At 37.8% G+C, this 16256-nt stretch overlaps 1 protein-coding gene and 1 long non-coding RNA gene across 2 annotated transcripts; one reads left to right on the top strand and one right to left on the bottom strand.

The window, feature by feature from the left end:
* The first annotated feature begins 11256 nt into the window (after window positions 1-11256).
* On the top strand, window positions 11257-12800 carry LBD1 (LOB domain-containing protein 1). Its single transcript, XM_006843218.4, has 2 exons — window positions 11257-11603; window positions 12213-12800. The coding sequence occupies exons 1-2, from the start codon at window positions 11358-11360 to the stop codon at window positions 12549-12551; spliced, it is 585 nt and encodes a 194-aa protein (XP_006843281.1). The 5' UTR covers window positions 11257-11357; the 3' UTR covers window positions 12552-12800.
* Window positions 12801-13091: 291 nt separating this feature from the next.
* On the bottom strand, window positions 13092-16044 carry LOC148780985 (uncharacterized). Its single transcript, XR_016039718.1, has 3 exons — window positions 15401-16044; window positions 15019-15308; window positions 13092-14929 (listed from the first exon to the last, which is right to left on the bottom strand). It is a non-coding gene; the product is annotated as an uncharacterized LOC148780985 (long non-coding RNA).
* Between the last annotated feature and the right edge of the window lie 212 nt (window positions 16045-16256).

Below are 16256 nucleotides of genomic sequence, written 5' to 3'. Positions count from 1 at the left end.
GATGCTTATAATTGAAAGTTAAGATACTTGTAACCTATTTAAGATTGTTTCTGAATTTACTTATGCCAGTTCAGGCCTCTACTAGTGTGTGGTGTCTATTCGGCTAATTTTTGCTATAATAGGCAAGGGTTGAGGTAAGGGTGGCAAGCCGGACTAGCCTTAGCCGTAGCTGGACCCTTGTTCCCATAGGGCTGGCCTAGGCCTGGCCCTAGCTCAAGTAGGTTGGGCAGTCAGGGCCGGACCAAGCAAAAAACAAATGAAGCAGAAATAGGAAAAAAAAAACAAGAAAGAAAGAGGACAAGGCTAGGCCGAACAAGGCCAGCACTAGCCCTAGCCCGGACATCGGGCAACAGCTTGTATCCCAAAGCCCACCTTTTTAGGGCCGGGCTGGGCCGCCCCACCCATTGCCATCCCTAGGTTGAAGTCCTTTGGTTTATAGGCGGGGTCTAGATGGACCTTAACCCATTTTGTTGTTTCCTAAAATATAATCCAACTCAAAGATCTTGTGGTTAAGTTGCATCCTTTTAAAACGAGAATGTGTACGGTTGATCTTCCCACATAAAAGGAAGGGCCCTTCAAACTTGGCTGGTTTCAATCACATCAAAGGAAACATGACCACATAGAATCTATTGTCATTAGTGTAATCACCATCCAATCAACATGGAGAGACATCGGACGCCCCCAGAACATGACACGAGCCAAGTGGTAGGTACTACTCTCCGTCACCATTGATGTGGCAGACACCTTTGACCATCTGATTTTATGTGTTCATGTGGATTATAGTACACTTTCTCGGTGTAAAAAAACCTCGAGAGCATCACCCTCTTTTCCGCCCCGGTCAATGGGTGTCGATAAATTAACTTTCCGTTAACAAGGAGGTCTCAATTTCTATTATGGTAGGTTGGAGAGCATGAAGGAGATAATGGTGATGTCAATTCTCAGCCAACCAAACAAGAAAAGGGGGAAAAGAAATCTCAGTTCCCTAGTCAAATCCAATGGGGCGGTTGACTACTGGTACTATAGTGTTTTATATCTCCTATTCATGATTCTATTTCATAGTCTAGTGGGAATTTGGCGAGTTCTATCCTAGCCACCCACCCCACCTGTTCATTCTCCCATTAATTTAATCTCTTCATCACCACACTCTTTTCTTTTTCTTCCCTCCAAGTTGCTAAAAAAAAAGCATTTTGAAATTCAAACCCTGCCCCTAATTGTAGTCATTCATCAACTATAAGCCATATTAGTGATCAAAGGTCCATCTAAAACCAGCGGAAAAAATGATCCAAGTGTGAAGCAAAAACTGCCCCAAGTCCTAAATTATCAAGCCCTAAGGTTTTTAACTTCCAGGGTAATATTCAATTTGAAGTCACATTGAGTTGGGGATTAGGGCTTGCAGCTGGTTCAGCCTAGACTAGACCCTCGTATCCGGCCTAGATTGGATTGAAACCAAGCGGCCCTGGCCCTAGCCCTAGCTTGAACCGAGTATAATAGACTGAAAAAAAAATAAAATAAAATAAAAAGGCTGAGCCAATAATGGCCTGTCCTTTAGGTTACATTTTGTAGCACAGACCCCAATTTTTCAAAGGCTTGGCCTGGCCATTGGCCCATTGCCTGCTCTATTGGGGACAATGGTGAGGATCCCTTTAGACCCTTCAAGAAAAATTTGAATGGTCCCTATAGTAGAGAAATGGTATGCTTATTTTTATTTTTTTTCTTCGTTTTTTTTCTTTTCTTTCGTCTTTTTAATATAAAAATGACAAGCTTTATTTGATGAGTCTATTTGGAGCACCGCTCGTGAATTGGCCTTTCATCCCGATTGGTGACACGTGCACAAGACTAAGCGAGGATTCCCTAGCGTCAGCCTAACTCCACCTTGTTGATATTTGAGTGGAAAAGTTGATTTAGTTGGGATTTGGTTGGCAAGAAGTTTGGAAAGGCCGCCACATCTTATCCATACAACAACGCGTCCCTTTTTCAACAATCTCCGCAATGAACATTCTTATTATGCTTATTAAACCAAATAATGACAATGGAAAGGGCAAAAATTCCATGAGAGAGAGGAATAATGAAGAAGAATAACTAATTAAGGAGGAGGGCATTCCATGAGAGAGAGGAATAAATGAAGAAGAATAAGTAATTAAGGAGGAGGAACATGAAAAAGAAGAACAAGTAGAGAGAGAGAAAACAGTGTCGGCATGTAGGTGTAAAGAAATAGAGGGGCTTCTAACCAATTGTGGTAAAAAGTGGGGAATAAAAGAAGGGAGAAATCATCCGGTATCTCTCTATTTTATTTTTTTTTATAATTTATTTTAATTTTGAAAAGCAATCATGGGGGTAGGTCTCTCAAGCTGTCTCGAGCCAACACTTGACTAGGAGAGTGTGTTTTGGAGTGGGAAATCGGTGAAAAAGAGAGAGATTTGAAGGACTGAAACCGCGTGGGCCTCGCGGCCTGCCTGGCAGCCAAATGCTGGGTGCGAACAAACGAGCCCACAAGACCCATGAGCACCTTATTCACACTTACTATGCGCATAGAAATGAGATTTTAATACGTGTGGGCCTCACACATGTTGGTCTATCAACTTGATTCTCCCTGGAAGAAGGCTTTTGGAACCAATGAACAAAAGATCGAGACCCCGGTCTTGGTTCCGATCACCGGGTGCCCATTAGGCGATGGATACAAATTTAGAAATTTGAGATACCATGGGAGTTGAGTGATTATTGGGTCCCAAGGGGCGATTCGAGTTTGGAAAAAGTATTTCTTTAAACATTAGGGCTGGCAATGGGCCTGGCGGCCCGGCCCTCAAAAAAGTTGGGCTTCAGCCACAGCCACAAACTATGGCCCGAGGTGTGCGCTAGGGCCAGTGCAGGCAAGGTTCGGCCCGGCCAGACCCTCTTTTTTTTTCTTGTTTTTTCTGTTGTTATTTATTCATTTGTTTTCAGCCTGGACCAGCCCCGGCCCATCGCTACCCTTAGTTGGAAGTTGGAACTACCTATAATTAGGAAAAAGTCACCTCCTCAACAAATTGTGAAATGAGCTAATCATATGTGCTCCTCTTTGGTACGCACTCATTTTAGGGAAACAAAATAAATTCTCTAAAGTCCTCAAAGAGTACTTTTGACAATAAAAATCTCCATGATGACTCTAAAATTAATTTTCAATACTGACAATAAATTTTGAAATTAAAAAATGTATAAATCTTGTAGATCTGTGAATACTTATTTATAATATGAAATGAATGGTTTAGCCATTTTCTTATAATATACACTATTTTTAGAATTTGAAATCTTAATTTATTTATTTTTACAACCATAACGTCCCAGACAAGATGATCAGGTTTTCCAATTACTGGAATTGCAATTCATGGATGTGGCTTTACGTATTATTATAGGACTGTAGCCGTATGAAACCATTTTCCTTTTATGTTGGTCTTTAATGGAGAATGTCAAAGTATCCACCTTGGGAGTGTGAACATTCTATAGTAAAGTCCCAAAGTGCCACTAATATTCCAAAAAATGACGACTCTTTTTTCTTTTATTTTTTAGGTAATCTTTTTTTATAAGAATTTTTTTTAATATTATAAAATGGCTCCTCCCATGCGACCAAGAACCAAAAGCACGAGAATTCCACACCCCTAGTGGGTCACACGCTGACGATGAATGTACCACCGAACTAACACCGTGCAATAATTATGTGGTGCTTAACGATGTAATCTACCCCAAAAAGATGCCCTTGATTTAGTAATTGAGTGCTCAAATCACTCAGTGGTAGTTACCACTTATTGGGTGGATATTTAAAAAAGGGTACAGTTTGTATAGCGCTTAGGCTCTAAACAATTAAATTAGAGCCCACTTTCAAGTAACATTGATAAATTTCGTTTCAATATTGAAAATGTTTGTGATGGCCTGAAAATATATTTTCATCGTTAAATATAAAATTTAAAGCTTAAAAAATAGTGTAGATTGAGTAGATCTATGAAAACTTGAAAATCTAGAAAATTGACGGTCCAAAAATGCATTATAAGATGAACTATTTTGTAAAAATTGAAATCCATTTTTTTTCTCATGTTCGTGCATCTTGATATCGAGATGATCAATTTGATGATATTCGGGCATCAAAACAATGTCTTAGAGTGAAATTTTTGAGGTGGGCTATAATTTGATTGTTTAGAGCCTCGGCTCTATATAAACTTTTCCCTTAAAAAAGTGTTGGGCTTTATCTTCATTTATTTCCTAATTCTACTTTTTTCTTAGCGCGCAAACATTTTCAAAATAATTGAATGAAGCACAAATTGGGATTATTGTATCATTATTAACTAAAATTCCTTCAAAAATAAATGTAAAATGAAATGGGCCCTAATTCCCCTTACTTAAACAAAAGCGTAATTGAGCGGCTGCGGCTGCTGCTGTGAGCATGTATGCCTATTGTGCATCACATGTTCATGCCTTGCTCACTCTTGCATATCACGGGTTGCATACTACAGTAACTTGATCTGTAAATTCTACAACAAAGATCATCAGTTCTTGGAATTTTCTCCCTCTACGTCTCCCTCGAAATCACAGACCAGAAAACAAGAAAAACAAAACACTTCGATTGGAACAAATCTAACATCCTCGAAACATCAGCAACCCTCATGAGAAAACGCAGTCCCAAATTCGCCGAAGCCCTCCGTAGCGTGTCGTGGATGACTACTCTACGCACGTGCATCAATTTAAGCCATGATTTACATCCTGATCAATTCTAATCAAGGCAAACAAGGCCCAATTTCAAAGTTGGTAATTATGTTTTGTGAAACTACATATATGATCCATAACTGCATTGTGATGTGAATATATTGAATGATTTTTACTAAAGTCTCCGCGTTGAAGACTGCATATTGTTTTAAAAAAGAAGAAGCATAATATTCCAACCACCTCCACCACCACTCAATTCAATCAACCCCCTACTAAGAAGCAGACAATCATGGATGGCCTCCTTTTTCTAACAAGGTGAAAAAAAAAAGGGAGCATAGAATTGTTTTTCCAAAAGTGGAGGAAAAAAAAAGGGCCATCACATCGCCTAAGCACTTGGGGTCCTTTCTCGTGCCCAACGGGGTTCACCGGTTCCCCACCCAACTCAACAAGAGACCATGACTTTTTCTCTCTTGCTTCACTACTCACCCTTTGGGCTTCTATCATCCTTTTTTTCTTTTTCCTCCTCCCAATCTTGGTTTTTTTTTTCTTTCAACCATTATTAAACATGGGACTAAGTCCTTGCCCAAACTAGTCCCAAAAGCTACCAAATTTGTTAGTTACCCAGGTCTTTAAGCTTAGGAGAAGGTTTCTATAGCTCCGTATAGAAGATATCTACTCCGTCCCTCCTCCAGCCGTTCAATTTAGATCAATTGAGCTACTGATCATTTGATTTAGATCTGATGCCTCTGAGTATTTTATGTGTGATTTTTTTTCTACAAATTATATGAATATGAAATATGGTGCATGCCATTATATAAATGGGGGCTTACTTAAAAGCAATATTAAAAAATTGTTTTTGATAAAATACAATGACCAAAATACCCTTGAAACTTTCAGCGACATTTTGGTTATTTTTTATTGAGAATATTGTTTTTATACTTTTCTCCGATGCAATTTTAAGAGAGGAGTGGACACCCAAAATTTGGTGTCAAAATATTTTTGGAGAAACATTAAAAATAAAATAGGGTAGAGGTGTGACATTGGGGCCATCTCAGCCATCCATTTAGATTGGACAGTAGGATAGGAGGAAGTATATAAGTTTTATACAGTAAGGGAAGTATAAAAAGCTTACCCTTAAGTTTAAACCCACAAGATGGGAGGGAAGGAGAGAAAGATATGAATCAAGTACGGTTAGCAATGAGCTGGGGACAGCCCTATCCGACCCTAAAAAAGTAGGGCCTTGGCCACAAACTTCCAAGCTAAGGTCAGTGCTGGCTCTCTTTTTTTTTTTTTGTTTATTTTATTTTTTTCTTCATTTGTTTTTCACCTGACACGGCCCAACAAGGCCAAGCCCAATCCTATAGGGACAAGAGCTAGACCAGGTCTATTATTTTTTCTTCATTTGTTTTTTGCTTGACATGGCCCAACAGGGCTAGGGCCAACCTTATAGGGACAAGGGCTGAGGCTGCCCTGGCTCAGGGCTAGGCCGTTGCCACCCTTAAGAGTGAAGATAAAAGAGGTTGTGTGTCCTACAAGCACGCAACTGGCACGTATAGAATGGGGTCTACAGTGAAAGAGATGATGTGCGTGCATGACGAGGCGAGACTAGGATAAGTTCTCCCCGTGCTCGTGCTCTCCTTTTCATTTCCTCTATGCTGGTCAGCAAATGCACATGAGGTTTGTGGAGAAAAGGGGACATTTTATTGTCACATCTTATTTGGTCCATGAGTTAGGAAAATGAGGCATCGTCGATCCACCATCTATAGTGGGTTTGGCTTCAAGAATTAGGAGGCCTTAATGAAAAATCACAAGGACTCCAATATTCTCTTCTTATTTTCTCTTTGCTTTTCAAGAAAAAAAATTGATTTTGAGAAAGATGCCCCACTCAATTAGATTTTTAGCAATTAATTGAATGCATCTTAACATCAAGGTCTGAACAAACATAAAAAGTTTGAAATTTATCGACATCCTAAAATAGAAAGGAAAAAATATGCTCAGACAATCCCGAAAACATTGGAAATTAAGCTACATCCTCAGATAGAAAGAAGGAAATATACTCTGATACTAACATTTGCACGTGAGAAATGCCCGCATCATTTTCTCCTTTTAGGGTAAAACAACAGTCTGAATTGAACTTGGGAACTCGTGCCGCAATTGTCAACACTATAACCATTAAGAGTGATTTGATTTCCAGAAATACAACCAGCATTTGTTTTTTATTATTTAAAGAATGTTGATGTCTCTCTAATTATATCTATTGGCATTCATTATTCATTCATTGCTTGGGAAATGTCATTGTAACTATGTTTCTCTATGTAAACACACAAAAATGGATTTTGACTACATAGAAAGGAGATTAATGAGATTTGTTATAGTGATATCATTTGTTTCAGTCGTCTTTATCAAGATTAATTAGACAATTATTGGGACTTTAATACATTAAATAAATATATTATTCACTACGAATACTTATTTATTAAGGTCGGTAAACATGATTTCAAATTAACACAGAATAAAAATTAATTATGAAAATATTTTAGAAATGGCAAAGTTAATCAATAGTTCTAATGTACGTCATTAGAACTAAGTAGTAGTTTTTATTACTGAGAAAGTTGTTCTATCCTAACAATAAAAATAAGGATTGTTAACAAAGGGTCCATTTATCTTTTATACATAGATGTCACAGTCATTTCCACTCATTAGACTTCAAATTGAATTGTTTGGAGTGAGTCACGAAGTTCAAAAATTCTTTTTGAAACTTTATGTCTATTCAATGACACTCTTAAAACCTCCAATCTTGAAATTAAAGAGACAAGAATCATTATGACCACTATATATAAAAGATAAATAGTTTCCTGACAATATCATAAAAATAAATCTTAAAATATCACCATAAGTAGATTTTGCGCTATTTTGTTTTGGGCATTGGAAGTCATGTTGAAAAAATAAAAACAAGACAAAACAAATTTATGAGAAATAATTGTCCGTATGGAAAGTTAAGTGCATCTACACCGCAAGGGTGGACAATAGCTGAAAGAGTACAAGAAACAAAAAAAATCAACGTATAAGATCAATAAATGATGTTCACTGTTTATTAAGAGAGAGAGAGAAAGATAAATATTGTTCATTAAGGTGGAAAGCATGGAAAAGAAAGGAACAAATAAACGTTCAAAAAAAAAAAAGAACAAAAAAAAAGAGAGGGACAAAAGTTTTCATTAAATGTAGGCAAGTACAAAGTTCAAGCTATATGCAATAATGTTATTTGCAATTAAGAAACACCGTGGTCCTACGATTTTCGCAATGGCTTTCTTTTTCGAAATACCCGTCGTACCCTCATGTGCCCATCTCTCTAAAAATATTTTGCAAATAATATAATTCATGAAACGCTTGCAGTGCGTACCCTCGTGACGCAAGATAATTCTCCTACGTACAGAAAATGACAGCAATTTTTTTTTATTATATGCCCCTTGTGGTGCATGCACTCGCAGCTGCAAATGGTACACATGCATCCTCAGAGAAAAGGCTAGCTTTGGATCCACTTTCTTTATAATCGTAAAAAGGTAACTTCGGGAAAAAAAAAAAGTTATTCTACTCCAAAGTTTTATTTCTTTTACTACTTTCTTCCTTTGTACTTTGGTTGAGCTCATCCTCTAGGTTCTTGGATGGCCAATGTTCAAGAGTGATATTTTTCTTTTGAAAAAATTACAAAAAAAAAACTTTAAAGACTACACTTTTTATGAAAGTTATCTCCAATCTAAGTTTTTTTCTCTTTTTTTTTCCCAAAACAAACTTTCTATGCAAATACCCCCAAGAGAAAAAGTTCATTTTTTTAAGATGGAAATACCCTTCCTGTACACAAAAATCATTTTGGACATATTTGATGTCGACTTTTGCACCACAGTAGCACATTGCCAGAGCGCACCATCACATTATCGGAGAGCACAAGTGCCGGACAGTCCTTTGCAACTGCCTGACCGCACTTTACAACTATGCCGGAGCCCCTACTGCCAGACCGTAGTACTTTACACAGTGTCGGAGCCTTACTGCCAGACCGAACTTTATACAGTGCCAGAACATCGGACCACACTTACACGGTGGTGGGATTGAGGAGAGAGAGGTGTCGGTAAGGTAAACGTGAAGGAGGATAGTTTAGGTATTTTTTTATTTTTTCTTGGTTGGGGTTTTTTGCATAGAAAGTTTATTTTGGGAAAAAAGTGAGAGAAAAAATTAGGTTGGGGTAAGTTGCATATATAGTATAGTTTTGAGAGTTTTTTTGTAATTTTACCTTCTTTTTAACATATATTCTTTTCTATTTTTTGTAGAGAAAACTATATATACCCCCAAAAAAGAGAGAGGGAGGTGAAAGAGAGAGAGGGCGAGTAGAGAGAGAAAGAAAAAGAGAAAAGAGAAGGGTCGTTTAGTCTTTAAATGATTTACTTTTTGAGTGAAGGGTGTGCCGTAAAAGCAAAAAAAAACAGGTACTAGGTTTAGAGTGTGATACTAAAAGCATTAGCAGTAGAATATCTACAAAATTCATTTTGAAGGTATCCATAAGTTCACCTTTTTTCTATGGGTTAGCACTCGAGTGAGTAAGTTACATCGCAAGTCCCCTTAAGCATATAAATGTTTAATATAGTATTTATATTGGTCAGTATAGGGATATTGGTGTGTTTTAAAACCATCGATTTGGATCCGTAATAATAGATCTATCTAACTCAAGAATCAATAAGAGGAAAACTTGTTTGAGAAGGCATCAATACTATACCGATCCCTCCATAATTGCCCCAATATTTTTCTTTTAAAGTTTATCTAATATTTTTTTAGCCCTCCCCCCCCCCCCCCCCCCCACGAAACTTCCCCTATCTTAAACCTATATTTTATTTTTCTTTGTTTGTTAACATTTTATGGATCACTTATGCAGCTGGATCAGTGACACAACAAAACAAGGATGGAACATAAATTTGTGGAATAGACGACCCACCCCACTAATGATTTGTCAAGAGGACGATCCACCCTACTAATCCGAGTTTTGAATCTCTGATTGATTACTCATGAGTTAAGAATATAATCAATTGTTATCCACAAATAATTGCTAAGCTTTCTTTTGAGGCGGGTCAGTATGGTCTTCGAACATGAGTAATGTTGAAATCTTAAAGAGTGCAGGCAATCAAACGAGTGCCTCAAATGTACACGTCCACAATACACAGTATTGAGTCCTAGCTAGCAACCTAAGAACCTACCCAAAAAGGTAAGAAACACAAATATCGGATTGTTATACACAGCAGCAAAAACAATCTATAAAAAGAGCAACAACAAGAATAATAAAAAAATAAAAGAATAAATTAATAAATACATAAAGAAGAGTCTCCACAATTACACACCACCCTCTATATTTGTTAAAGAACTTTAGATCAAGGTTTCACACCTTTCATTTTAAGCGTGTAGAATAAGGGGCCCATTTGTGTCGTGGGAAAGAACTATGTAGAAGTGTTTTTTTTTTCTTGTTGCATAACAGCTTTCCTGCGGAAAGCGCATTCCCATTGTTAAAGTACTTGCTTTTTTTTTTTTTTTTTGTGAAAAAGCATAACTAGCAACTAACATCTAGCAGCACTGCATCTCAAGTTTGATTCCTATCGTTAGACTACCTAAGTAAAAGAGCTCTCTTATCGGACAAAAGAAGAGAGTGTTATCGGGAAATAAATGTACCCCAATTTCTCTCTCCCCCTGTTGAAAAGCATCCATTGCATCGTTTTGCTATTGTATGGTTAGGTAGCATACATCGTGCCACAAGCTAAAAAATAAAGGTCGTTTTATTTAGGGGCGTGGTTTGTACAAGGTTGAGACCCTAAACAATCAAAATGTGACGTACCATGAAATTTGATCAAAATATATTGTTTAAGTACAGGAAATCTTCGTGATGACCTAAAAATTTAATTTCATCTCTAATTACAAAAATCTAAAGATTAAAAAGTAGTGTAGTTCAAGTAGATCCATGAATAATTGAACATCTTGAAGATTAACCGTCTAGATAATGCATTACAAGATGCATTATTTTCAAGACTTGAAATCTATTTTTTCTCATGTCTATAGAACTTGAGATAAGAGATGGTCGATTTGAGCATCGAAGTTATCTCTTCTAGTGAAGTTTTGAAATGTGCCTTAATTTATTTGTTTAGAGCCTCACCCCTATATAAATTTTTGGTTTTTTTTTTTTTTTTTTTGAGACTCAGGGCAGTACTAGAAAACATAAATTTTTTGGGTAAGCAGTAGAAAACACACTTAGGTGAGAAAGACGCATTTCGCTAGTCGGTGCCTATTTTCTCCCTCTTTTGCCCCATTTTTCTCCCTGTGATTTTTACGTTCCTTGCTCTCATTTCAAACTATATATTTTTTTTTCGTTTTTATTCGGAATTGCGTATCCGCCGAGTTTTTGACGTTCTCAACTGCGGTCCCACCTTCGAGAAGCCAAAAGAATCGCCGCTCCCCGTCATCAGTTTGCATCAATACGTCATTTTTGAAATGTGACGTTACTTCAATTCTCTCTTCCTCTATATATATATATATATATATATGCTCCCCGCTCTGCCTTCCATTCCAACTTCAAATCAAAACAAACACTTGTTCTTATTCCTCTCTCTCCTTTTTTGCTCTCTTCAACTCTCGAAAAGACACTTCGATTCTCTCTCATGGAAAGCCCAAAACACCAGAGAGGGGAGGAATCGTCGTCCTCCGGATCGGCACCTCAAACACCCCCGCCGCATAACAACAATCAGCAGCAGCAAGTGGCAACGCCCTGTGCTGCTTGCAAGATACTGAGGCGGAGGTGCGCCGAACGCTGCATTTTGGCTCCATATTTCCCTCCCACTCAGCCCCTCAAGTTCACCACCGCACATCGTGTCTTTGGTGCTAGTAACATCATCAAATTCTTGCAGGTAATCTTCTATTATCCTTTGCAAATCCCACTACTCTCTTTTGCTCTTTAATAGAGTTATTGAATAATGAGACCATTTATTTTTGGTACAAGAGGTGATAATTAATATTTATTATTAGATGATTGAGTAATTACATTTATTTGATTGATCAAGCTCAAAGTTCAAAATAAATTTTTTCGAATTTTGTGACGCATCCAAACTATACGAATTTCACATGTGTAAATAATTGTGACCTCCCTGTATTAAAGGTAAATGGTCTCATTGTATACAATCCCGTGACCAGACTCTCTCCAATATGATTATCGCTCTCTTAAACTTTTTTTATCCTTCATGATAGTTTCATAAAATTCTCTATTCTCTCTTCTCTCTTAAGAAAGTTAACCTCCATAGCTTTTATTCATCCGACTCTTGTCTTTTTTATTTTCATTCTCTCTCTGTTTCATGACGTTTCAAAGAAATCTCTCTCAAACTGTTCCCCATGTGTTACTGTCATTTTCAAGATAATTGAACTTCCATTATAATGCTCCGTTATCTCTCTCTGTCTCTTGCATTGGTTTACAGTTTACCAACTTAACTACAATTAAAGGGTGGTTCAATTAACTTTTGCAGGAGCTTCCCGAGGCTCAAAGAGCAGATGCAGTGAGCAGCATGGTGTACGAGGCAAACGCGAGGATCCGAGACCCAGTGTATGGCTCGGCAGGTGCCATATTCCAGCTACAAAAGCAGGTGAGCGAGCTGCAAACGCAACTAGCCACCGCTCAGGCTCAAGTCGTCAACCTTCAGAGCCAACAAGCGAACCTGGTGGCCATTATTTGCATGGAGATGGCTCAGTCCCAACAAATAACCACCCAACCCACCATGGATACCATGTCTTATCAGAATGGTGCTGTTGGATTTGGTGAAGACTTTGGAGTGGGTTCACTATGGGAGCCCCTATGGACATCATGATCACACCAAGAAGAAAGTGAAAGAAAAGAGTTAACTTATAATGGAAAATTATGAATAATAATTGGTTAGATTCTAGCTTTGTAGGACCCCAATGCCTTAAAGAAGGCTACGGCGGATTATAAACAAGGGCCATATAAGAGTTTTATATTTGTAATGTTAAAACTTTTGGGAGGGCATAAACTGGGTTTCTCCCTGAATGAGAGAGTATATCATATTGGAATCTAACAAGAGTACAACATTTGTAGTTTAGATTGGTGATGATATATTTTTGTGATTTAAAAAATGCATCGGTGAATAGGATCGGGCCTTGCAAAAATAGTTTTGGATCGATGAATAAGTGGTCCAGATCGCCATTTTAAATATAGTGTACTAGCAAAAAAAATATGTGCAAAAATAGTGAACTGGGCTGATTTAGTGAATCGACGTTTTTACTGTAGCAAAACGGTGGATTGGGGTTCTAGTGGTAGCATCCCCACACTCAATGACCACATCGTAGTATCCATTCTTACCATTGACACCTACAATTAACACCTTTAAAATGTAACTCTTCAATTTTTAACACTTTTAAAATGTAACTCCTCAATTTATTGAAAAAACGAATAGGGCCTGTCTTCCCCACTAATTACCAATAAATAAATAAAATTTTAAAAAAATAACATTTTGTTATTGCCAATCGCTGACACTCTTCAAGACTTCGACGATTTTCTATATATCCACATACTGGCATGGGTGACCGATTTCTACATCAAATCGCACAATTCCGTACGGACCGGGCAGTTTTAAAATCACTAATATATTTAGTTTGAATCCTAGCTCGCCAGAATTTCAAAAAGATGAGAGAAAAGAAAGCTAAACAACCCCCACTGTTACAATCACTCCTGGAATTTTTTATTGCTTTGTTATTCCAAACAGTCTTAAAATAAACAAAAAGCAGGGCAACCTACAGCATTATTGTACCTCGATTGCTTTTTTATTCCAAACAGTCTTAAAATAAACAAAAAGCACTGCAGTCTACACTCATTATTGTACCCTCGAGCTGACAGGCAACCAAAGCAATATAAAAGGCAGACCCTATTTCTCAAAAATCTACCAACAGGGTGAACGTAAGTCACTCGACGTGAGACATCTATGTACGGACTATAGGTGTGATGGCAGCCGCAGCCGCTTCAAGGGAAAACAATAGAACGGAAAATTATAAAAAAATTCTCAAAACAATACTTTTTATCAATGGTTTAAAACCGGATCGGTGACCCTGATCGGGCTTTCTAAAAATCTATCCGGATCGGCGAATCTGCGATCCGGATCGGCGAATCGGCGATCCAGATCGGAATCGGGTGAATCGGTCAGAATAAAGCTTCAAAAAAATCCGAAAAAATTATTAAAATTCATTATAAATATTATTTTTTAGGAATTCAATAAAAAATGAGGGTACTCCATTAAGAATTTTCATGTTTTTGAATGAATATGCGAATATTGATATGTTCTTCCCCTGCATGAACCGCCATTCAACATTTAATTTACATCACACAAAAGGATAAACATAGAATTATCATGGAATAAGTATATCAACATACATGGACTACAATAAAGCATAAATTAGTAACATACGATCTAAAAATAAAATGATAGACGACGTTGTTGTTCTTCTTGGTCACGCTGGTGCCATTGATTGAATTCGTTTGACAATTCATTGATTCGATCTAAAAACGAATCATCGATATTAGCGGGCGTCTGACTATTTTCAAATCCCTGAGTATTAGTGTTTTGTTGTGTTCCCAATCCAAAATCCCCGAAGCTTGTCCATCCTTCATGCTCACCTGCACTGTCGTGCCCATCCCTACACTGTTGCTGTTGGGACTCGATATGTGAATAATATGGCTGGGATAGGGTGGCCTCAGAATCATCATCTCTCTCATTTTCTCTTAGACCCCTTTCCCACTCTCCCTCATTAGGTGCAATATCACCGACATATTGTGGATACATTGGCTGGCTGCTTCCTCTTTCATGCCGCTCATCACTTTCTTCAATATCTTCATCACCGATAGCCTCAAGGAACGCTCTCTTGTACAACACTGGCTCCTCCTCTTCTACTACCCATCGGTCTGCTGTGTCTGTGACAAATATTGTGTCTAAGTCTATCGGCCCATAGTCTTCAAGCTTCCTTCTTATTTGTCGCTCTCTAAGGTTTAAATTATAATGAACGTAGACTAGTTTATGAAGCTTCTCAGAAGCGAGTCGATTCCTCCTAGTAGTGTGCAACCATTGGAACGTACTCCAGTTGCGCTCACAGCCAGTAGCAGAACATGTCTGGGAGAGCACCTTGATTGCTATCCTCTTTAGGTGAGGTGCATCAGTACCATATATCTCCCACCATTCAGCTGGATTAAAATGTAAAAAGCATTGTAAGGGCAAGAACAATTCATAAGATTAAATATATGAATAAACAAAATATTAGCGAGGGGATAACCTGGATCCATCATAGTTCGAGAATTTCTGGCAAGTCTAGTTCCGAAGGATCCTATAGCATCCCTATACATAGCAAGCTAAAACAAATATATTACGTTTTAGTGCATTATTCCTCACAAATATAACAACTCAATGAAGTTCTTACCCAAACATTAAATAATACCTCTTGTATTGCTGCTACTTGGTTTCGATGGCTTCTCTCCAACCTTGCAATAATGTATCTGACCCCTTCCATAATCTTGTGGGGTTGTTCAGGTGTCAAATAGAAAAATTTTGGGTTGAAGTAGTAACCTAAAAAATATATAGGTAGAAAAATGTCATTTACAATTTCATAAAAAAATGATTTAAACTGAAACATTGTAATGATATAAATATATATTTACCAGCATAATGAATTGGACGTCCGAATTTGGTGTTCCACCTCTTTTCTATAATCTCGATCACTTTGCTAGCAAAATTACACTTCTCCCCAATAGCTGATTTCGCCCTCTCAATACCTTCATAAAGGATACCCATGGTAGCTTTCTTATCAGCATCCACCATTCTTAACACCGTGACCAAAGGGGCAGTGGCCTCTACAACACTGGAACATCGAGACCAGAACAGCCTATTTGAGATTATGTTGTCCACTTTTATACCGGTACTGGACTTCGAGAGGCGGTCATTTAACCACTCTTCACAAGTAAACAATCTCTTTAATGCACCTTCAGATTGTCGAATGGAGTCCACAGCTAAGTAATCGGTCGCAAAGCGGGTTATGGCAGGCCTGATTATCTCTTTTTTCTTAGAGTGTTCTCTAAACAGAAATAATATTTTCGAGTGGTTGTATATAAATCTCGACACCAACCTTGCTTCATCTAGAGTCTCCTTCACAATTTTGATCTCACCGATTTCCTCTAACATAAGATCGATGCTGTGTGCAGCACACGGGGTCCATACTAGATGCTTCCTCTTATCCATCAACTTGCTGCCCGCAGAAACACATGCACACGCATTGTCCGTAATAAACTGGACTACATGCTTATCCCCCACCTCCTCCACTATCTGATCATATAGTCGTACGTAGAAGTTTTACGTAGAAGTTTGCATCCTTCTTCGTCCCTGATACGTCTTTGCTAGACAAAAAAGCTGTACCTTTTGGGGAATAGGCTAAGAAGTTTAAAAACTCCTTTTTGCTAACTTTATTCAACCAACCATCACTCATGAGAGTAATTCCTGTCCTTGGCCAACTCTGTTTAT

Source organism: Amborella trichopoda, chromosome 8 (genome assembly GCF_054954075.1).
Source record: "Amborella trichopoda isolate Santa Cruz 75 chromosome 8, AtrichopodaSantaCruz75HAP2 v2.0, whole genome shotgun sequence".
In the NCBI taxonomy this organism is placed as follows: domain Eukaryota; kingdom Viridiplantae; phylum Streptophyta; class Magnoliopsida; order Amborellales; family Amborellaceae; genus Amborella; species Amborella trichopoda.
Note: the sequence above shows the minus strand (reverse complement) of the source record. Positions and strands in the feature narration are given on the sequence as shown.

What these genes read in the sequence shown, in the direction of transcription:
- LBD1 (XM_006843218.4), top strand. Translation starts at nt 11,358, where the DNA reads ATGGAAAGCCCAAAACACCAGAGAGGGGAGGAATCGTCGTCCTCCGGA. An exon ending in ACATCATCAAATTCTTGCAG is followed by an intron (nt 11,604 to 12,212) that starts GTAATCTTCTAT and finishes TAACTTTTGCAG; the next exon opens with GAGCTTCCCGAGGCTCAAAG.